A 21,375-nucleotide genomic window follows, 5' to 3' on the forward strand; every position below is an offset into this window, starting at 1 on the left:
TTTTATTGACTTTTCACAGAGAGGAAGAGAGATGGACAGAGAGTCAGAAACATCAATCAGCTGTGCCTCCTGCACACCCCCCACTGGGTTTGCGCCCCAAACTAAGGCACATGCCCCTGACCGGAATCCAACTTGGGACCGCGGGACCACAGACCGACGCTCTATCCACTGAGTCAAACCGATCAGGGCTGGAAATGCAGTTTTATTCCCTAGAATGAGGGCCGGGTTGATGTTTCCAGCTTCACGGACATCTATAATTTAAGAGAACGTCAGTGGAATTTAACATACCATTCTTATAATTTTTTTTCTAAGTGTGCTCGCAGAGAATTGTTTTGAAGATCACAGAGAACAGTTGGATTGGGAGGAAAGGGGAATTACAAATAAGTATCTTAATTCAGGATTCAGAGGTAGAATAGCCTTTACGTGAGCCACAGGGACCAATGCGGATCAAGCGTTTAAACAAGATGGTGGCCGAGACAGGACCGCTCTATCTTTCCGAACGAAACTCTATGGCAGAGCAGAACTTACAGCTCAGAACCGAAGCTGAGATGGGTGATAGCCCGGCCGCACTGGCGCTCTGGGCGGATTGGAGGGCAAAGAGCTCTGCTGCGCATGTGTGCGCCTGGGTCTGAGGCCGGGTGGGTGGGGGGCGGTCTTGAGACAGAGAGCCCACCTCACTGGGCAAGTTTTCTGAAACGTGTGAGGCGTTTAGGTCCGGTTACAGCCGCGGTGAGGCGTTTCCTACAACGCATGCGTCCTAGAGACCAGCGAGACGGTGGCGTGGTCTTCCTACGTCCGGCGTATGAGCGACGTCTGAGGTGGGAGGGGTGGCCAAGAGTCCCACACACATGCGCTTTGTGGTCGAGGCGTTTCCTTCAGAGGGTGGAGGCTAGGGCTCCTTACTGCGCAGGCGCAAGAACTGTCCGGTAGGGCTAGTGGTCTATCACGGGGAGGGAAGAGGAGGTTAAAGGGATTAAAAAACCGGGTGCGCCTGCGCGTTGCCTACTAGTGGGCTGAACTCAGTATTTGTGAGGGGCGGAGTCGCGCGTACACGTCATTGGCCGGGTAGGTGGGAGGGAGGATGGAGCTTGGGGAGGATCTTTGCGCTTGCGCAGTGCGGGGGTGGAGGGCGGAGGAGCTGGATAGCACGCTTGCGCGGCTGTCACAGGGCTGCTTGGTTGGTCAGTGGGGAGTCGGCGCCTGCGTACTAAGACCCGTGTGCAGCAGCGGCGGCGGCGGCGGCGGCGGCAGCAGCAGCGGGCTCAGAGGCAGCGGTTGAGCTCGCGGCGAGCGGACGGGGTCGAGTTATTGCGTTCGCGCGAGGTGAGAGCGAGCAGGGCGCGCGTGCGCGGAACCTTGACTTGGACCTGGGAGGAGAGATGGAACTGCGCGGGGGTCGGGGAGGGGGCAGAAAGGAGCGGCGGCGGCCGCCGCCGGGGTCTGGTCGGCAAGCGGCGCGAGGTGCGGAAAGGCGCGGGTGCTGCCCTGGTTAGCGCGTGCGGTGACGGTTGGGTCCCGCCGGGTGACGTTGGAGCGACGCAGGGCGGGGGACGGCGAGCCGCGAGGCCGCCACGCGGGAGAGGCCGCCAGGCGGTCACGCCGGGGCGAGGGCCGGGGGCCAGATCGGCCCGCCGGGACAAGGGTACCTGGGCGGTTGAGAACCCGGCGCCGCGCGGCCACGTGAGGTGGGGGAGGGGGCTATTCGGTGAGAGGGCATTTCGGGGGGGGCTGGCGGCCGGCGGGGGAGGGGAGGCCGGCGTGGCTCCGGACAGGCGCGGCCTTTGAGGAGGGGGCAGCTGCGGCACCGGAAGTGCCCCGTACGGAAGGCTGCCCTCGGGGTCAGAGGCCGCATGGCCGAACGTGGACTGGGTCCGCATGGCAGCGCGGGGACCCCTCCCCCCAAGTCCCGGCCACCGGAAGCCTCGGGCGGCCACATGGGCGGGAGTCGGCAACCCTCAGCGCGGGGAAGCAGGTCCTCGTGGGCGCCTGAGGGAGCTTGGAGGTTTGAGGAGGGGGAGAAGCCGGCGGCCCGGATCGTGATCACCGAGAGAGCCACTGCGGGCATATGTTAGCGCTCTCCCACCTCATGGGCCCCTGGAGCTTCTCCCCCAAACAGGTGAAGTGAGGGGGGTCAGCCAGGTGTAAGCGACACTGTTTCTTGCTTGGAAGTCAGAGAAATGGAGAAAACGAGGGCGATTGGACGGGAGCCCAACTCAGTGGTGCTGACAGCGCCTTAAAGTCCGGGGCACATGAGCTCCCCGCGGTTAGGTGCTCACAACCTTGTCACTGTCTTCCTCCATGTGTATGTTGGGAGTTCTGGTTTTAGAGTCTTAATTCTACTAACCTACTATAAGTTATACTACTAATTACTACCAGTCTTTGCTTTCGTTTTATTGTCATTCACCACTCCCAACTCCCTTACTTTCTACGGACTTGCAGGCCCCGTCTGAAAAGCCGACAGGACCGAAGCATCTTGGGAAAAGTGGGAGGGCCCTCAAGGAGACGCTGGGTTCCTGGGTTCCCTTTGGGAAACAAGATCGAGGTGTTTGGCAGGGGGATCAGTTAGAAAACACTACTTTCTCCCCCTTGGCTGCATCTACAAATGCCTGTTGGAGAGGCGGGAATCCCCCAAAGAGCCCTGTGGTTTCCTGTACCAATGACTAGCTTGTGTGTGGATAGGGTGGGGGGAGTGTAACAGAGACGGGTGGGGCCCTGTCCTCCGGTATCCACCCTCCCTTCTCCCCTCCACATTAGCCCCGCCCTTTGGCTGGCTCATAGCTGCTCACCTAATTATAGCCCTGGTTATGTGTGGGCTAAAGGGGTAGTTGGTTTCAGTGGCAAGTAACACCTGAGTCCGCCCCCTCCCCAGGGATTAGGTCTTTGCCCATCTCAGATTTGACATCCTAATGCCCCAAAACTTCTTTCCCCAGGTCCCCTTTAACTTTCATTTGGGGTGGGGATCCAGCTTATTCTCCCTAACATGCACATGAGTTCTCAAGTATTTGTGGTTACAGTCAGTATTTAATCTAGGAATTTTTTTTTAAGTGGGTAATGGAATAAACATCTGGAATGAAAATGAAGCAGTTTCTAGAGAGTAGTGGGATAAATTGGAGACACTGTTAGCCTCCATCCTTGCTGACCCCAGTTTTTTTCTTGACCAGTTGGAATCGAAGCCTCTTAAAATGGCAGATGATTTGGACTTCGAGACAGGAGATGCAGGGGCCTCAGCCACCTTCCCAATGCAGTGCTCAGCATTACGTAAGAATGGCTTTGTGGTGCTCAAAGGACGGCCATGTAAGATTGTGGAGATGTCCACCTCCAAGACTGGCAAGCACGGCCATGCCAAGGTTAGAATTCCACCTCTTCACATCTGGCCTTCCCCACATTTCCCTGCCCATGGGGCTCCTGGCAGCAAGCTATCAGCAGTCCTAGCCTTCTATTTAACTCTTTCCTTATCTATTATCCAATTCCTTGTGTTCAGCACTCAGCCCTGGATACTTCCTTCCTTTCTACACTTGCTACCAGCCTTGAGCCTCTTCCACCATCATTCTCTGATAACTCCTCTCCCTTCTGTGTGAATCTGTAACTTCTCTTGGTGGTCCTTTGTGCTCTGGCTATTTAGCTGCTCCATCCTTATTCATGGCTTTCACTTTTTCTGTTCATCTTTCCTTGAACCTTTATAGGTGCTCTTTATTTGTATCACTTTGCCCAGGGTTTCTTCAATCCTAACGAAATACAGCCTTCCCTGAAGGAGGCCAGGGAGGCTGCCCCCTCTCCTTGAGTTAACAGCCTCCTTGCCTTTTGGGCCCTAACATTCTTGCCCAGTGCTTTCCTTGGCACTTCAGATTTATTTTTTCCTCAAAAGTTCAACCCTGTCTTCTGTTGACTTGGCATAAATCCTGGGTTACCCCCTGATGTCCTAGATTCTCCTACTTAACATTTTTCTTATTTCCTAATTGCTTCATTCTTTCTGATCTCCCCTAAGTAATTTTTTCAGCTCTCCTTTCTCAGTCCTTCCTGTATTCTCAGCTCTTTCCCTTCTACCTTTCTTATTTTCCAAGTTTTTAGCATTTTAATTACCAATGATTTGCTAGCTCGAGATAACTGACTACTCCAAAACCAGCCTGCATGTTCCCTGTGCTGTGAACCCAGCCTCAATGGTGGTCTTTTCACCTCAGGTTCCTTTTAGAAGTTTTGGTTATGGTTCATTACCAATTCCCCTAATCTTTGCCCAATCTAGTCTGACTTCCCTCACCAGCCAGGGACAACTTGAACTTTTATCTCCTCCATCCTGAAGTTTAGTTGGGATTCTCTTTGATGTGATGTGTACATACAGGTCCACCTGGTTGGTATTGACATCTTTACTGGGAAGAAATATGAAGATATCTGCCCGTCAACTCATAATATGGACGTTCCCAACATCAAAAGGAATGATTTCCAGGTATGTGGATGGTCTTGATGTAGGGTTAGTCAGTTGGGGTGGGGGCGCAGATACTGATTGATGGTATTTGGTATGTCAGACCCTGTGTCAACCTCCAGCCTCCTTCCCTCTCTTCCCCAGCTGATTGGCATCCAGGATGGGTATCTGTCACTGCTCCAGGACAGTGGGGAGGTGCGAGAGGACCTTCGTCTGCCTGAGGGAGACCTTGGCAAGGAGATTGAGCAGAAGTACGACTGTGGAGAGGAGATCCTGGTATAGTGCCCCACCCACCCACTTCTGTGTCCAGCTTTGCTCCTTGTGCGTGGTCCCTGAGCTCAGGTTTCTGATTCTCCCTTTTGCTCCCTGAAGATTACAGTGCTGTCTGCCATGACGGAGGAGGCAGCTGTTGCAATCAAGGCCATGGCAAAATAACTGGCTCCCAGGTGAGTGTCACAAACTCCCTCCAGCCCCCTTCACATACTTTGTGGATGCTTTAGTCTTAATTGTCCTAGGCTTTCTGGCCCCTAACGCTTCTTCCTGTTGAAGGTATTACCCTGTCTTACCTGGTTTCTCTTTTGTACACAGGGTGGCGGTGGTGGCGCAGTGATCCTCGAGCCTGCAGAGGCCCCCTCCCCCAGCCTGGCTCAGCTCTGGCCCCGGCCCTTGGCTGGACTCCTACACAATTTATTTGATGTTTTATTTTGGTTTCCTCCACCCCCTCAATCTGTTGGGGAGCCCCTGCCCTTCACCCTGTTTCCTTGGCCAGGAGTGAGCCATGGCCTCGGTGAAGCTGCCTTCCTCCTCTCCCCTCACACTACAGCCCTTGTGGGGGAGATGGGGTGGGTGCTGCTTGTGGTTAGATTTTTTTTTTTTTTTTTTTTTTTTTTTTTTAAATTCTGGAATCAGCCGTGGATTCTGGCAAATGGTCCATGTGCCCTCCCCCCCAACTCATCCCTGGTCTGGTCTCTGTTCCTATAGCCCTTTATCCCAAGCACCACCCTACAGACTGGGGACCAGCTCCTTCCCCATGCCTATGTCTCTCCCCAAATCCCTTTAGCTGGAGAGGGAAGAGGAGGAGAGGAAAGGGGACCTGACCCCCTCCACAGGCATCTGGGAGGGCCCTGCCCCCATGGGCTTCACCCTTTCCTGTGGGCTCTTACCCTGACACATTTGTTAAAATCAAACCTGAATAAAACTACAAGTTTAATATGAAGCCCCAACTTGGCTACTCTGAATAAATGGGTACGTGGTGACTGGGAACCAAAAATGGATTATAGATTAGACTGTCAGTGAGTTCATTACAATCATCCGAGTGTCCCCAGTCTGGGAACACTCATTTGCCATGACATGTTACCTATCCCCTACCCTCTAAGCAGCCTTGGCCTAGCCCAGGTGGGGGTGAACACAAACAGTAGTAGCCAGGGGCAATAGCGGATAGACTTTATTGGCCTAGGACATATCAGGGGCCCTCACCCAAGGTAGGGGGTGGGGTGAGGTTGAAGATGAAATTTGATGGTCACTTGTGATAGAATCTTGGGTTCTGGCTGTGCTGGAGAAAAGGGAGCCTGGGGCCGGGTTGACTAGTAGCAGCAAAGCTGGACTGGTGGTGGTGATGAAAGGGGTTTGTCAGTGTGCGTGTTCTCCCTTCCGCTCCATCCCCACATAACCACCCCCAAGAAAGAAGGGAAAACCACGGGTGAGGGCCTGTCCTACCCAATCCTGTTTTCCACGGACTATAGAAGTTGTGTCAGGCACACCATCCTTACCTTCCCTGCTGATGGCATCTGCACAGGGAGCTGGGGGGAGGCGAGGAGTCCAGAGGCCGGATGCAGAGCTTGGGGGTGCATGGGGCGCAGGGAGGACTGCAGAGAACAGAGTCAGAACCCGAGGAAGCCTGGGGTTCCCCATAGCAAAAGCCCTTCCCCCGGATCTCCCAAGCTCCACACTCACGGAGTCAGAGAAGCCGGTTTGCTGGTTAGCGTGCTCCATTTGCTTTTGCAGGGACAGGGCACCGCCGGGCTGGAGGAACCCTAGGTGGGGGAAGGTGGGTGTGTGAAGTGAATAGAGAACAGGAAAGGGAGAACTTGAGGGACCAGGGCCCCTGAATGGAGTGTTATCACCTGTCTGGGTGGGCTGGAAGTGGCTGTGCACAGCATAGGGCTGAGGCTGTGGCTGAGACAGGTACTGCACTGCAGGAAAGGCTGAAGGTGCTGAAAAAGAGGAGGCACAGCCATTAGACCCTCCCTTTACTCTGTTCACAACACAATACCCTCTGGGCCTGAGGAAAGCACACACACACACACCCCCCCCCTTTCCCACCACTTACCTCTGAGCTGCTGACTAGGGCTATAGGCTGGCTGAGCGGGTCCATAGTGAGGTGGGGGCTGAGCAGTCCCATAGGCACCACCTGGGCTGCCCTGGAACTGCCCATGCTCTGGGGTCCCTGTGAAAGCTGCTGAGCCCACGTAATGCCGGGTCTGAGAAGGATGAGAACTCGCTGTAAACTTGAAAGCAGACTCTCAAGTGACTTGTATATGCTTCTATTTTTTCTCTGTACATTTAAGTGTCACACTCATTGCTTGAATGGTGGCTTGATAAGGTGGGTGGAAGTAAAAGGGGAAACACCCAATTTTACTCCTTACTGTAAGCACTTGGGGTCCGAACATCTGTTTGGCTCTGTCAGCTGACATGAGGGTGCCTGGGCGATTGTGTCCTCCAGGGCTCCCTAGAGACGGAGAGGGGCTTCATGATGCTGAAGTGGCAGCCTGCGAGGCCCAGGAGGGCCCCTCTGACAAGTGGTGTCTAATCCTCACCCTGCATGCTGAGGAGATGAGTTCCCGTGTGAACAGTCAGGCCCTGGGGGTATGCAGCTGATGTCAGAGTGGTCAAGTCACTAGAGTTGAAAGGAAGGCAGGTCAAACATCAAGGACAAGTGGCTCCTCTTGCCACAAACACCATCTTTTGTTACCTGGCTCCATCTATACGTTTTGCCCCAATTCTAATTTTAGCTCTCCAATCCCACCTCTGCTCCTTTCGCCTCCGCTTTTCCTCCTCGTGTAAAACTTTCTTGAGCTGCAGGAAAAGCTGGTGCTTCTCCTCCTGAAGGGCCAAAAGCTTCTCTTCCAGTTTCTGGATCTGGAAAAGGAGGGAAGGAAAAGATGAAGGTAGGAGAGCACGGGGAGAAAGCGCTGGGAAAGATCAAGGAACAACACATACCTGTTCTTTGGTTTCCTCTAATGACATTCTCTCTTCCATCTCCTTTTTCTTTCGTCTCTCCTGCTCTTCTTTCATCTTCTGTTCCATCATCTTGTCTACTTCTTCTTCCTCTGGAGGAAGGGTCAAACAGGAAAAGTGGCAGAATGGTTAAAGTAATTAGAATGTTAGAGACTGAAGACCAGCAAAAATGGCTATCCCAGTGCTCTTGGTTAGAGGCTTCCAATCACTGCAAGGGGACAGGGAGAGGTGAGGTTCATCAGGTGCTCTCCAAGGTCCTTCCCAGCTGAGGAATTCTGGAGTTCAGACAGACCTGGCGATTTAAACTCCCACCACCTCGGGGCTGTTCCATCCCTCTACTAGCTCCTGCCGCCGCCACAGCACTGATCTGCCTGCGGGTGGGGTCTGGAACAGGGGTGTCCACATGGGTGTGTGCCCTCCCGCCTCGGCCCCAACTCACCCTGCCGCTTGCGCTCCCGCTCCATCATGATGTGCCGGTGCAACGCCCTGGCCATGGCGTTGGAAAGCTTGGGGCGCTCCAGGAGCGCAGGCATGGTGCTGCCGGGGGCGCACGGGCCGTGGGCGCCCGGCTCTGTCGCTGACTGCCGGACCTGGGACGGGGCCTGTGGGCAGGCGAGCGCTCAGACAATCGCTCGCTCGGCGGAGTCAGAGGGCCGCCCGCCGCCCCGGTCACGTGTCCGGGACCTGCCGCCCGATCGCGGGGCCGCCCACCTCTGCTGCAGCGCGCACGCGCGTGCTTAGGGGTCTCTAGCCTCGGGGCTCTCGCCTCCGGCCCCACCAGACCCGGCCCCAGCCCCTCCCTACCCTTTCTCTGTGCTTTCTCCGCTCCCACCTGCGCGCCTCGGCCAAACGTCACATCCGGTAATTGGGCTTAATCCTTCCGGGTTCAGCATCCAGGGGCTTTAAGGGTTGGGCGGAAGGAAAAGGCGGAAGTGCCGAGGACGGGTGCCTGTGGCGTCCAAACCTCTCCACTGAGCCCGCCCCACGCCGACCAGCCCTGGACTCCCCTTCTGGCGGCGCGCCAGCCCCCGGGCCAGCTCTGGTCCCGCGGTTGGGCACCTGACCAGGCCGGCCAGGAACGCCCTCAGGAAGTGCAAGAGAGGCGACGCAGGTGCTCAGAGACGGTGTTTATTGGCTCTTTAGAAATCAGAGTCATGACAACTGTACAGAGGACCTAAACCCTCCACTGCGCCCGCCCCTCCCCTTTCCTGCCTAGTGGCCACTGGAAAAAGCAGCTTCATGTGGGGCACAGGGAGACTCCTCTGGAATTCACAGTAACCAGGAACAAAAACGGAAATAAATTAAGTGATACAGGGGAGGGAGTCAGAGGGAGTCGTGTTCCCCAAATCAGTGCATGAAGAGGGGTTACCCAGGGCCTGGAGCTGGGTTCCCCACCAGCTCCTCCACTTCAGAGTGTTCTGAGGCCCTGGACATGGAGATGTCCTCCATTCCCACCTAAATCTGAGGCTGCCTCCATGCTCCTGCGCATCTGCCAGAATGAGCACCATGCATGCTGTGGGCCACTGGAATGAGGTGGAGGCAGTCGTCACTCGGAGTCCACGGGCCCGAGGCCCAACTGTGCTTGTAGTAGTGAGGTCTCACTCCCTCATTCCACCCGTACCAGCAGGGCATAGAGGAGTGTGGCCCCCTTCTCCTTGGTTACCCACTCAAGTTCGGCTGGGCTGAAGTGAGGGTCAGGAGGTTCTCTGAGGATCGCGGAAGGAGGGCCGGGGGTGTAGGAGCCAGGGCGCACACACACCTGGAATGCCACCTGGGCCTGGTGTGTCCGCTGGAATTTGGGGTCCCAAAATCTGTCAGGCAAAAAGCAGATACAGGGTGGTGAGGCCTCTGGCCACAGTCACCGCTCCTAACTGCAGCTACGGGGCCTGTTAGTCCCAGGAATCACTTCTACGTTATAGGGACCTGGCTTAGCTGTTCCCTCTACTCTAAATGGCCTTGTTCCCAGTGCCCGCTCAGCTAACTCCCTCATCTCTTCTCCAGCCTTAGTGATATCCACCCTGGCTACCCTTTTTAATATGCCTGCTCCAACTACACTTTTAAAAAAATGTTTTTATTTATTTCAGAGAGCGCAAGGGAGAGAGAGAGAGAGGGAGAGAGGGAGGGAGGGAGAGAGAGAGAGAGAGAGAGAAACATCAATGATGAAAATCATTGATTGGCTGCCTTCTGCATGCCCCCTACTGGGGATCCAACTCACAACCTAGGCATATGTTCTGACCAGGATTGAACCGTGACCTCCTGGTTCATAGGTCAATGCTCAACCTCTGAGCCACACTGAGAAAGGGCTGGGTGCAGACTGAGGAACCAAAAAAACAAGGTGGGAAAGGAGAGAGCAAATCATGGAGAGCCAAGCTGCCCTGGGGCATCTCTTGTGTACTTACTGCACTTTGGATGCCAGGGTCTCGGCCCCAGCATATTGGAGGGAGGGAGAAAGCAGCACTGGAGGGGGCTGCTCCTCCCGGGGGGGTGCACAGTTCTCACCCGGCTCCTCAAACCCTCCCCTGGGCTCTCCCTTCAGGGGCCGGCAGCTCAGGATGGAGGCAGAACCTGTGAGGAGAACTGGGTCAGAGTAGCCCACAGGCCCAGCCCACAGGCCCAGCCCACAGGCCCGGCCGCTCCAATTCTGTCAGAGCTACAGTACCTGCTCCCAGCTCCCCTCGGTCCAGCACTCTCCGGATGGCGGCCACATTGCTGCCGTGATATGCCATGTGCCACTTCTTGGTCAGTGTCCCAGCCTCCAGGTGAGGGTTCACTCTAGGCAGTGGGCAGATAGGGCAGATGGGACAAGGGTTACTGGCTCCCCAAGGGCATTCCCTAGGCATGCCGTTCAGTCACTTCCATGCACCTCTTGGGGCTTTCCTTTTTCAAGGGCGCAAAGAACAGTAAGAGGGATGCGTGCCTCATCCGTACCTTAGGTTGAACCTGCACCAGCCGAAGGGCAGGGCATATTCCCGGGGAGGCTCCCCACGGCGCCGATGGGCTTCGTCCCCGCGCATCTTCCGGCAAGACTCACAGTAGCACAGGCTCCGCTTTGGTTGAGGCATGAAATAATCCTCTGCGGGAGAGCAAGTGGCAGACTCGGTGCTATGGCTCCTGTTCTGGGTCTCAACTACACAGCCTCCTGACTGGTCTCTGGCTCTCAGCATGGCCCTGCACCGGTCTAGGGAGTGAGGCAGATCCTAGGGGGCTGGGACTCACCAGGAAGCAGCAGCAGTTCTTGGAACCGGGAGCAAAGGGCATGGTACTCGCAGCTCTTGAGAGGGCTGGCAGCCGACGGTGGGCCCCAGCACACGCTCTCCTTGATCCCTGAGGGAGCAAATGTGGCTCAGGTCACGGGAGATGGGCTGGAGGAATGGGCTGGGTTGGATCCTGGTCCCTTTGGGCTGGCTCACCATCCACCATGTCAGCTTTCTCCATGTCCCCTTGGGTTCCAGTACTCTTCAAACTGGCAGCTCCCGGTTCAGGGCTCACAATTGTCACCTGCAGCACAGAGGGGCAGCCAGCCAGGGTCACCATCCTCTAGAGCACATGTGTCAAACACAAGGCCCGCGGGCCAAATCCAGCCCGCCAGGCCTTGCAATGTGGCCCGCACCGCGCTGTCATCACTGCACTCCGCTGTCAGTTTATGACATTGTCAGTTTATGACTGTTCAGTAAACCATTCGGCCCGCGATTTAGGCTGGATTTTAGATTTTGGCCCCTTCTCTGATTGAGTTCGACACCCCTACTCTAGAGCCTCCTGATCTCCTCCTTGAACTTCCCCTTTACCTGGACAGAAGTCTCCAGGCATCCCTCCTCCCGGCCCCCCCGCCACTGACCTGCTCACACTGCCCGTAGAGGTCCACGAGGGCATGGCAGGGCTGGGGGACATCGGGCACAGCCACCCCCTGGTCCATCCCGTTGACATGGAGATGCAGTCCCCCAGAGCTGTCGAGCCGCAGTCCCAGGACGGTGCCTTCAGGACACGTGTCCAGATTTGGCCCAAACTTCTCACAGATCTGGGAAGGAGAGACCCACTGTGTTCCCCGAGAGCGGACTCCCACCAGCAGCAGCCACCCCCCTTCACGCTGCTTCAGGTCCAGTCCCCGGGCCTTGCCTCCACACTTGCCCAGTCTGGGTTCCACCCTCTGCTTCAATGACCTAGACGCCACCTCCCTTCCCCCCCTGCAACATTCTCAGTGTTACAGCTCAGGGGGCAGCAAGCCGGACACTGTCCAGGTGATGATCCTCGCGCCGTGTGAGTCCACTCACTGCAGTGCCCCCGCTTCATGTCTGTGACAACTACCTCCACGCTCAGGGCCCCGCTCCTTCTTTTTGGCCAGCCCCTCCCCCCTCCACGCTCCCCACCCACCTTGAGGCCGTTGTGGAAGACCCCGTGGCCCCGCAGCAGCCAGGCGGCCCGTTTGAGGGCACAGGCAGACGCAGGGAAGTTCAGCCTCTCGGGCGGGCAGGTGATGACTCCCAGGACAAGGGAAGAGGTCCACTGGCGGTTCAGGAAGTCTATCCGCACCTGGGAGAGAAGGCGGCTACTCCCGTCATGGCTCCTGGGAAAGAGGCACCACCCAGCACAGCCTGCTGCTCACCCCGCCCAGAGTGCGGCCTGGGATGCTGCCCTTCTAACGCGTGGAGGGACTAGAAACTGCAAGTTCAGTGGTTTCCTCTCCTCTCTCAGCCTTGCTCTTGCTGTGGACTCTGTAAGGATTCCTGTCCCTAGAGGCTCCCTTCCCCTGGCTGACAGTGCCGCCTTTAGGGGCAGCAAAAGGGCCCCCCTGGAAAGCCCTCCCTGCTCCCACCCACAGGATCCGGCATCTTCCCTGGAATTCCCCAGCTCCTCTCCGGCTTCCCTCACTAGGTACCAAGCGGGCACTGACCTGCACCTCCCACCACAGAAAGTCATTCAGAGGACATGCCTCTCACTGTCCTCGGTCCGGAAAGGCCCTGCTCCGGGAAGGCTGGCCCTGGGTCACCCTGAGCAGGAGTTGCTGGGGACCAGGAGGGGACAAAAAGGCAGGCCCACCTGGACCAGCAGCTGGGGCACCAGGGGCTGGCTGATGACAACGATGCCCTGGTTGTAGCTGGCCACCCGGGTAGCTGTTCGGTTCCCGTTGGACAGGAGGATATTCTTCCCATGGTTCTCCAGGAATTCAAGGGCTGTAGGCATAATGGCCACTTGGTCCTCGCCCTGGTGTGGAGGAGAGATTGAGCTGCTAGGGTTGCCAAGGTGAGGCCCAATCCCCCCTAGAGTTCAGAGCTCGTGCGTGTAAGCTCCTCCATCCTGGACAGGACTGGGGAACCCAGAGACAATCTGGTGGCCAATGGCCCACCAACCGCCCCTCCGTGTGCCCCAAGGGCCCTGCGGCAGCCTTACCCCCAGGCCGTGCTCCTCGTCCTCGTCCTCGTCGCCTTCACTTCCAGTGTCGGAGCTGGGGGAGGGGGGCTGGGTGCCTTCTGGCTCCTCCAGCCTCGTGGAGCTGACGATAGACACGCTCCGCACCGGCCCGTAGAGATCCAGCACAGCCCACACGTTCTGGAGGCACACACAACAGGAAGTTGGAGACGAGTGGCAGACCTCAACCCACTCCCAGAATTCAAGGCAAATCTGGGGTCTGTCTACCTTGGCAATGCCAGTGGCTGCAGGCCCCATGTCCTCGCCATCCACCAGGATGTGCATCGAGTCATCTGCCCCCCGGCGAATGCCCACACGGCTCCCCACCTAGGACCAAGGGGAGATGAGGACAGAGGCTCAGCCCACCTCCCCTGCCACCCCACCTCCCAGCCCCACCCTGTTCCCCAGCCCCAGCGCTTCACCCCCAGCCTCTCGAGGTTCCGGCCGTAGTTCATCCTCTGCAGCAGCCCGTCACGCCGCACTTCACAGCTGGACACCATCCAGGTGGTCTTTGTCCGGAGCTCAGGCAGCGAGGGAGGCACCCCCAGGCCGCCAGCTGCTCCGGGCCCCATCTCCCCTGGTGCCAGTGTCGTTAGCCCTATCCGCAGGGAGCCCGCCCACTTCTCGTCCAGCTCTTCCACCTTCACCTGCGTGAGAAAGTAGGAGCTGCGACTAGATGGGGGTAGAGGGGGGCAGGTAGGAAGCAGGCTGGTCCTGTGTGAAGGGACTGGAAGCCCCCTCTGTCTTCTCTCCACAGCCCACCTCAAACACTTCCTCCGTCTTGAGCTCCTTGGTGCTAAAGACAAGGCCGTGAGCATAGCCAGCTGCCCGCACCGCCCTTGTGCCATCTTCCTCCAGAGTGACGTTCTTGCCGCAAACACCGTGGAACCGGTGAGCCACGCCGGCCACTGCGGAGAGATGGTGCCAAAGAACACAGCAGAATTGGGGCAGCGAGCTTCAGACAGCACACCGAGCAAAGCTTTCAGGTGAAACAGGAAGTGGACATAAAGGTCCCATCTGACATCACCCCTTTACCTGTGACACCTCTTTTCACCACATTCAGACTCATCCCCAAACCTGGTAGACCCAGCTTAGGACGGCCTAGCCCCTGGGTGGCAAGGAAGCACCCGGGCCCTGTGTGCCAGGCATCGCCCTGCCCTCTTCCTGGCTGCTGTCCACCCCGGGTTGTTCCCTCCCCTTGGCCGGTAGCGGCTGCAGCCAGCCTGTCTTTGAGCAGCTTCCCTGACCCGGAAGCTGTCTCTCTCAGGCCCGGCAGCAGGCAGAGCCCCCCTCCCTCCCTGCCGGCTGAACCTGGGGAGAGCAGGGGGAACGACTTCTCGGTAGCGGTGTTGCTGGTTGCCAGGCTGTTGTCCATGGGGCCGGTGGCATTGGTGATGGACACTTGGACGCACTGGCCATAGAGATCCACTACCGCATACACCTCTGGGAGGAGAGCAGGAGTCAGAGCCTGGACGCCTGCACGGCCAGGCTGGGGGTGGCAGGTCGGAAGCCACAGAGTAGTCACCTTTACCCGGAGGCAAGCCTGAGCAGGCGGCGCCCTGGTCCTGGCCGTTGATGAAGTAGTGCAGGTCGCCCTTGGAGGTTCGCATCATGCCGATGCGGGCGCCTGTGCCCAGCGCGTCGAGGTCGCACCCGTAGTTGTTGCGCATCGTGTTGCCATCTTGCATGATGGCTGTGCCACTGGCGGGAGGGCAGAGGGGGGGGCTCAGCCTCCCAGCTTCCTCCCCACACAGGTCCCCACCCAGTCTGCCTGGCAGACCTTCCAGTGCCTTGGATTAGCATCTCAATCTGGGGTCTGAGACCCAATCCTGTCTCCTACATCCCCAGGAGCTCATGAAAAAGCATTAGTACCCTGTGAGGAAGGAGGGGGGTGGGTTCCCAGAATTAAAGAGAAGAGGTAGCCAGATCCCCTAGTCCAGTGGTCGGCAAACTCATTAGTCAACAGAGCCAAATATCAACAGGACAACGATTGGAATTTCTTTTGAGAGCCGAATTTTTTAAACTTAAACTTCTAACACCACTTCTTCAAAATAGACTCGCCCAGGCCATGGTATTTTGTGGAAGAGCCACACTCAAGGGGCCAAAGAGCCGCATGTGGCTTGAGAGCCGCAGTTTGCCGACCACGGCCCTAGTCTATCACAGGAGCAGCCTGAAACCCTGCTTTCCTTGTGCAGCCAGCTCCACCAGACCCACCCAGCTGGTCCCAAAGCAAGCGGCCCACCTCAGCATCCAAGTATCGTAGTCAATGTCGGTCATAGTGTTGGGGAATTCCAGATCCTCTGGCCGGATAGCAGTCACTCCTGTGAGGAGGCAGGGGACGGTCAGAGCCAGGCCCCTAGGCCCTGGCAGGCAGCACCTCCCCCAACAGGCACAGGCACACGCGCGCGCACACACACACACACACACACACACACACACACAGAGCTGTCCCTCACCGGCCTCAATGGAGCCTGACCAGCGGTCCACCATCTTCTGAATGACAATCTCAAACAGCTCGCCGTCCCGCAGGGCCCTGCCCGGGAGAGTGGCCATCAGACAGGCCCTGTGGGGTTGCTCAGGCGGGAGTGGGAGAGCGGGCAGCCCCGCCCGGACACTGACCGGTTGGAGATGACGATGGCGTCGTTGAACTCGCTGCGGCAGTTGTGGCGGAGCGCGGTGCGGCCCCCGTTCGTGATGACCGCGTTGCTGCCGTGCAGCTGGTGGAAGCGGAGGTCGGAGCCCCCGGCCCCTGACGATGGGGAGCTCGGAGACGCCTGGTTGTTGCCCTCAGGGAGAGGCTCAGGGACCGGGGTCACCTCTGCAAGAGGGGGCATCGCCCGTTAGGCATGCAGTTGTCTCTGGGGCCTCCGGAGGCCACCCCCCGCCCTGCCCCTGCCCGGCCCGGCCCTCACCCACGTCGTCCACAATGGTGGCCTGGGCAGCCTGGCCGTAGAGATCCACAACAGCATAGACACCCGGGGGCACGTTCCAGGCGGCGGGGCCCTGCGTCATCCCGTTGACAAAGAAGTGGAGAGTCCCGTCCTCCCTGCGAACCACGCCCACCGTGTCCCCTGCCTTGGAAGAAGCGGGGCTGGAGTGAGGAGTCAGGCAGAGTCCCTGCCTGGGCTGGTCCTGCAGCAGCCGCCCCGGCCTGCTCCCCACTGCCGAGGCCTCCAGCACGTCCGCTCTCCCACCTTGAGGCGGTCCAGGTTGTGCCCGTATTCATCCAAGATGGTCGTCCCATTGTGCATCACCCCGTTCCCAGTCATCATCCAGGTCCCTGGGGGTCAAGGAGCGGCAGAGGAATGAGGGGGGAGCCAGGACCCCCCTCCTTTACAGAGCGGCCCCCACGCTGCTCCCCGAAGCCTTAGCCCGGCCTGCCTTTTCTCTGACAGTCGGCTTTTCCCCAGAGGAAGACGAGAAAGCGCTGTTCGCACACCAGCGCAGCCCTGTGGGGGCTCTCCTCGGCCACTGGCCCGGCCGTCACCGTGTGGCACGTGTGACAGTGAAAAGGGGCTGGCGAGCAGGCGCCAGGGCTGCGAGGGGGCTTCCTCCCTAGGACCCTCTTCTGGCCCTGCCCCTCTCGGGAGCTCACCAGAACGCAAGTTGGTCATGGTGGAGGGCAATTGGAGGTAGGCAGGGTTGTGGGTGGTGACACCAATCTCAATGGAGCCAGCCCATTTGTCCACCATCTTGTCGATGCGCACCTGGAATACCTCTCCGTCCCGCAGGGCTCTGCTGCTCAGCACCACGCCGTGATTGAAGTCATCGGTGGCACTGAGGGCACAGCAAGCGGGGACTCAGACCCCCAACGCAAACTCCGAGCATGCCCGAGTCAGCAGGCAAAGAGCACACTCAGAAGGCTCCCCGCTCCTGCCCAGGACAGCCTAGACCAGACTCCTCGCACCTCCCACGTCCTCACCCCTTCCCCCAATCCCGTCAGAGCCCCTTCTGCAGGCTTCTCCCCACCCCTTGGGCCGTACTGGGGCCTCAGAGCCGTGCGTCCCTCGTGGGTGATGGCCGCCTTCTGCCCACAGTTGGGGTGGAAGAGCAGCCGCTCGGGTTCGGCCTGGGCAGCGGGAGCCGCTCGGCGGAGGGCGCCCTCCGGGGACAGCGCCCGCAGGATGGCGTTGTTCCTGCGCAGACGGTCGCTGTGGTTGTTATTGTGGACGATGGTCACCTTCACTGCCATCCCATACAAGTCTACCACACCGTACACCACTGGGGGCGTCAATGGGGTGGCCACGCCTGCGAGGGTGGAAGGCACAGGAATGGGGGTAAGGAGAGAAGAGTCAAATACAGAGACGGAGAATCCAGAGGAGGAGGAGGAGGTACAGGCCACCCCCCGGGAGCCCCGGCCCGCCAGCCTCTGACTTCACCTGACCTTGATCGATGCCGTTAATGAAGAAGTGGAGGGCAGAGTTGGACTTCCTTGTGAGACCAATGTGGTCGCCCTCCTATTCAAGACGAACAAAAAAGAACAGTCTGGAGTTCATCCACAGTCAGGCTCCGGACACGGGAACCAGAGCACGGAGCAGCCCCGAGCCTCCCCACCACCACGTCCCAGGGGACAGCTCCCAAGTCCTCCCGGCCTCCGACCGCCCTGGATGCTTCTGCGAGCCCTCCGGTGACACCGGAAGTCCCCCGACAGCCAGGAACTTGCTTAACCCTCACGACGATCTATAAAACCCCGCTAACGGGCTCATTTTAGACTCTGCAGGAAAGGAACAACTACCCAAGAGGGTAAGCTTCTGGCCTCAGGTCACCATCACACATGGCCAACCAGCAAGAGGAACAGAACCCACCTGACTTACAAACTGAGTGCCTCGCTGTGGGCAGCCCTGCCTGCTTAGAACCTTTAGGCCACATGTGTCAAACACAAGGCCCGCGGGCCAAATCCAGCCCGCCAGGCCTTGCAATGTGGCCCGCACCGCGCTGTCATCACTGCACTCCGCTGTCAGTTTATGACATTGTCAGTTTATGACTGTTCAGTAAACCATTTGGCCCGCGATTTAGGCTGGATTTTAGATTTTGGCCCCTTCTCTGATTGAGTTCGACACCCCTACTTTAGGCGAGAGATCGAGGCCCGGGCAGGGACGCAGCAGGGCCGGCCCCTCACCTGCAGCTCGTCCAGGCTAAACTCACAGTACTCGCGGCGGGTGCCCTTGCCGTTGGTGAGAATCCCGCAGCCGCTCATCATGATGGTGCCTAGGGGAAAGCACAGCCTGGTCAGGGGACGAGTTTCCTTCACCTCAGTTCCCCAGGCCCCCCGCCCCCACCCGCCAGCGCCGGTACCTGACTGCAGATTGGTCATGGTGGCTGGGTATTCCAAATTGTTGGGGTTGTGGGTGGTGACGCCAATCTCAATGGAGCCCGACCACTTATCCACGAGCTTGTCGATGCGGATCTGGGTGGGAGATTGGAAGGGAGAGGCGGGCATGTAAATGGAGGGAAGGGAGTCCCGCCCCTGGCCCTTCCCCAGCCCCCACCCTTCCCGGAGCGAGGAGTAAGCCCCGTCTCCAGCTCCCGGGGCAGCTCCCGGGGCGTCTTCAGCTCCCGGGGGCGAGGTGCTGCCAGGCCCGGCGCCTGCGCACCTCAAACATCTCGTTGTCCCGGAGCGGGCGGTTGGTCATGACGACCCCGTTGTTGAATTCGTCCAGGGGCCGGCGCCGCTCCGCCGTCTTGTTGTTGTTGCTGAGTTTGATGAGCGTCCCACACTTCTCGTGGAAGAGCAGGGCGTCGTTGGACGTGAGGACGGGGGAGGTGGCGGCACAGCTGGGCCCTAGCGCTTCCCCGGCTGGTGGGGAGCTCAGGTTCACGTTGAGGAGCCCCCCGTTATAGGCCGACAGGATGGCGTTGCTCACCACCTCAGACAGCTCCATGCCAGCAAAGTCTACGCAGCGGGCGGAAGGAAAGCCGACGTGAGGCTCTGCGCCCTCGGCCCCCAGTGCTCTCCTTGCCCCTCTCCTGAGGTCCCCCTTGTCCACCTCATTCCCCTCCCCCTCCCGGGGCCTCCCGGGAGCCCTCACCATTCTGCGACTCAAGGCTGTTGGGAAACGCCTCCGGCCGGGCCTGCGCTGGGGACACCATGAAGGCTGGGAACCAGGCAGGACGGGAGGGGGATAGGGTTCAGCCCCTGCGGCAGAGCCACAGCCAGGAGACCCCTCCTCCGGCCCCTGCTCCCCTTCACCAGACTCAGGGGTCTGAGTGGCCTGCCCGCACCCCGCCTCGCTCGTCCTAAGTTTTCCCTTCAGCCATCCCCCTGGGCCCCTCCCCTCCATCACGGCCCTAGCTGTGTTCTCACCTTCATCCCTAGAGGTCCCCTGCTCAGCCAAGGCAGGATCTTCGTGGGCAGCGGCGGGCTCGAGGGCAGGTGTGGGGACGGGAGTGGGGGAGCTGAAGCCTGGCTCCGGGGGCAGCACAGTGACTTGGGTGCACTTGCCGTAAAGGTCCACGACGGCCCAGACGCGGGCAGGCAGGCCTGTGGCGGCCACCCCACAGTCCCGCCCATTCACCCAGAGCCGCAGCTCCCCGGCCGCGGTGCGCTCCACGCCCACACGGTCCCCTTCGCCGAGCTGGTCCAGGTCCTGCCCGTACTCCTCCAGCACAGAGCGTCCATCCCTCAGCACCGAGCAGCCCGACACCACCCAGGAACCCCCCTTCAGCCCTGTGGCGCTGCTCGGGAAGTCCAGCACACTGGGGTCCAGTGCCGTCACCCCAATCTCAATGGAGCCACTCCAGGAGTTGACCTGTGATAGGGGTGGTGGACAGAGGCTCAGGATGGGCCTCCCACCACTAGGAAACCACAACTCACAGGCCACCGTTGTCCTCCTCTCCCCACCGCGCCGATGGCTTAACTGGCTTTTTTCACTTGACACACTAACCCAGAGCCGCAGCCCCACAAGTGGTTCTCTGACTCTGTCCCTGGGAGGTCTGGTCCACCCTGCTCTGCACCCAGCTCAGTGTCTGATCTGTCCTTTCCCCACCATGCTGGCTAATTTCCTGGCTCCAGCTCCCCGCCCCCTCTAACTTCACTGGACTCTGTGGCTCCTCAACCACCCACATTCACAGCTAGCTCTCCGTGTCCATATTCCGTGCTCTTGTATATCATTCTCTTTCCTTCTCTTCTCCCTGGCCCAGTTCTCTCCTAGGCTCTGGCTTTTCTCTGCCCAAAGTCAGTCTCTGTGCACCTGGCCTCTTCCCAAAATCACACACACCTCCCACTCCGAGTAGCTCTCCTATCCATCTTCCCCATCCAACCCTGAGTTTGTCCTTCAATGGTCTGCTCTTTCTCGGTTATCTCTCTCCCCTGCCCATCACATCTCTGACATCTCTCCATCCTCCATCTCCCAGACATTGTCCGGGCTGGCTCCCTACTCGTTCTAGCGGGCGAGGGCCCGTGTCCCTCCCCTGCTCCTGGGTCCTGAGGAAATTCAAGCTCTCCTGGTCTCCCTCAGGCTGAATGCTTCTGGTTCCTGCTCCCTCCCTGCACGTCACCTGGCGTCTGAGCCTGTCGGTCCCCCCTCGGTACCCAATGATGTGGTTCCGCTGGCTGACCTACCCGTCTCCCTCTGGTCCCTCCCACCATCCTCCACATCTTGGCTTTGCGGCCCCAGCTCCGCACCTTGCGGTCGATGCGGACGGTGAAGACGCGTCCATCGCGCAAGGGTTCCCGGCTCAACACCAGCCCGTGGTTAAACTCCTGGCCCGGCTGCTGCCGCCGCGCCGTGCGCCCGCAGGCCGACAGGCTGACCAAGCGCCCCGTGCGCGGGTGCAGCTCCCCGCCGCTGCCCAAAGCCGCGCCAGACCCCGGGCCTGGGCCGCTTCCGCCGGGGCCTCCACCCCCACCGGGCCCCGGCCCGGGGCCTCCCCCGGACCCCCCACTCCCACCCGACCCCGCCGCCATCGCCGCTGACGCCGGGGCCGCACGACAGCCGCGTTTGGCGGCACCGTAGCAACGGCGGTGCACAAACACCCTGAAGGAACAGGACCGGGGGCTGGGGCCAGGTGTGCTTTACGGCACTGCCGGGCACTGAGGCATCCCGGGCTGAGGGCTAAGGAATTAACGGCCACCCGGTGGGAACAGAAGGACGACGGGGTCGGAGGCTTGCTTTACGGCACGGAGAGGTGATGGAGTGGCTCCGAGAGCGGGGAAGACTCGGGCTGGGAGTTTTTACGACAGTGAAAGAAACGTCGGCCGCAGCCGTCTTTACGACGGGAGGGGGGGGGTGCCGGCACCTGAAACACTTTCAGCTTTGCGGCAGCGGCGCCGGCAGCCCCGCCCCCGTCGCGGCAGGCCACGCCCCGAAGTTGTCGCT

General features: G+C 59.2%; 3 protein-coding genes across 8 annotated transcripts; 1 reads left to right on the forward strand and 2 right to left on the reverse strand.

Annotated features, from left to right (window-relative positions):
* Window positions 1-1,113: 1,113 nt before the first annotated feature.
* EIF5A (eukaryotic translation initiation factor 5A) lies at window positions 1,114-5,633 on the forward strand. The gene is made up of 6 exons (XM_084862703.1): window positions 1,114-1,323; window positions 3,162-3,347; window positions 4,337-4,441; window positions 4,562-4,693; window positions 4,790-4,863; window positions 5,006-5,633. The coding sequence occupies exons 2-5, from the start codon at window positions 3,183-3,185 to the stop codon at window positions 4,850-4,852; spliced, it is 465 nt and encodes a 154-aa protein (XP_084718829.1). The 5' UTR covers window positions 1,114-1,323; window positions 3,162-3,182; the 3' UTR covers window positions 4,853-4,863; window positions 5,006-5,633.
* Window positions 5,634-5,845: 212 nt separating this feature from the next.
* GPS2 (G protein pathway suppressor 2) lies at window positions 5,846-8,580 on the reverse strand. Of its 3 annotated transcripts, none has more exons than XM_084862699.1 (11): window positions 8,459-8,580; window positions 8,094-8,256; window positions 7,637-7,746; window positions 7,443-7,555; window positions 7,234-7,313; window positions 7,063-7,145; window positions 6,747-6,897; window positions 6,541-6,630; window positions 6,371-6,450; window positions 6,187-6,282; window positions 5,846-6,020 (listed from the first exon to the last, which is right to left on the reverse strand). In XM_084862699.1, the coding sequence occupies exons 2-11, from the start codon at window positions 8,185-8,187 to the stop codon at window positions 5,937-5,939; spliced, it is 981 nt and encodes a 326-aa protein (XP_084718825.1). In that variant the 5' UTR covers window positions 8,188-8,256; window positions 8,459-8,580; the 3' UTR covers window positions 5,846-5,936. The 3 variants fall into 3 exon arrangements, with proteins under 3 accessions (XP_084718825.1, XP_084718827.1, XP_084718826.1); XM_084862701.1 differs by having other exon boundaries at window positions 8,487-8,545; XM_084862700.1 differs by having other exon boundaries at window positions 8,366-8,469.
* A 182-nt stretch (window positions 8,581-8,762) lies between these two features.
* On the reverse strand, window positions 8,763-21,078 carry NEURL4 (neuralized E3 ubiquitin protein ligase 4). Of its 4 annotated transcripts, none has more exons than XM_084862690.1 (29): window positions 20,682-21,078; window positions 19,362-19,806; window positions 19,087-19,152; window positions 18,652-18,950; window positions 18,353-18,464; window positions 18,177-18,265; window positions 17,442-17,514; window positions 17,041-17,305; window positions 16,653-16,834; window positions 16,252-16,337; window positions 15,970-16,132; window positions 15,677-15,875; window positions 15,514-15,590; window positions 15,300-15,378; window positions 14,589-14,758; window positions 14,369-14,500; window positions 13,820-13,965; window positions 13,480-13,704; window positions 13,286-13,384; window positions 13,040-13,198; window positions 12,689-12,853; window positions 12,023-12,181; window positions 11,490-11,669; window positions 11,065-11,152; window positions 10,871-10,978; window positions 10,583-10,727; window positions 10,314-10,426; window positions 10,054-10,219; window positions 8,763-9,465 (listed from the first exon to the last, which is right to left on the reverse strand). In XM_084862690.1, the coding sequence occupies exons 1-29, from the start codon at window positions 20,961-20,963 to the stop codon at window positions 9,261-9,263; spliced, it is 4,677 nt and encodes a 1,558-aa protein (XP_084718816.1). In that variant the 5' UTR covers window positions 20,964-21,078; the 3' UTR covers window positions 8,763-9,260. The 4 variants fall into 4 exon arrangements, with proteins under 4 accessions (XP_084718816.1, XP_084718815.1, XP_084718818.1 ...); XM_084862689.1 differs by having other exon boundaries at window positions 14,583-14,758; window positions 20,682-21,077; XM_084862692.1 differs by lacking the exon at window positions 19,087-19,152 and having other exon boundaries at window positions 20,682-21,077.
* Between the last annotated feature and the right edge of the window lie 297 nt (window positions 21,079-21,375).

This window comes from Pipistrellus hanaki, assembly GCF_964339955.1.
Source record: "Pipistrellus hanaki genome assembly, chromosome: 16".
Taxonomy (NCBI): Eukaryota; Metazoa; Chordata; class Mammalia; order Chiroptera; family Vespertilionidae; genus Pipistrellus; species Pipistrellus hanaki.

Coding starts and splice junctions, on each gene's coding strand:
- EIF5A (XM_084862703.1), top strand. CDS start 3,183: ATGGCAGATGATTTGGACTTCGAGACAGGAGATGCAGGGGCCTCAGCC. Junction 3,348..4,336: donor GCAAGCACGGCCATGCCAAG/GTTAGAATTCCA, acceptor GTGTACATACAG/GTCCACCTGGTTGGTATTGA. Junction 4,694..4,789: donor ACTGTGGAGAGGAGATCCTG/GTATAGTGCCCC, acceptor TGCTCCCTGAAG/ATTACAGTGCTGTCTGCCAT.
- GPS2 (XM_084862699.1), bottom strand. CDS start 8,187: ATGCCTGCGCTCCTGGAGCGCCCCAAGCTTTCCAACGCCATGGCCAGG. Junction 6,283..6,370: donor AAACCGGCTTCTCTGACTCC/GTGAGTGTGGAG, acceptor TGTTCTCTGCAG/TCCTCCCTGCGCCCCATGCA. Junction 6,021..6,186: donor AGATGCCATCAGCAGGGAAG/GTAAGGATGGTG, acceptor CACCACCACCAG/TCCAGCTTTGCTGCTACTAG.
- NEURL4 (XM_084862689.1), bottom strand. CDS start 20,963: ATGGCGGCGGGGTCGGGTGGGAGTGGGGGGTCCGGGGGAGGCCCCGGG. Junction 16,338..16,652: donor CATGACCAACTTGCGTTCTG/GTGAGCTCCCGA, acceptor CTTGACCCCCAG/GGACCTGGATGATGACTGGG. Junction 15,591..15,676: donor GCCATCGTCATCTCCAACCG/GTCAGTGTCCGG, acceptor TCTCCCGGGCAG/GGCCCTGCGGGACGGCGAGC.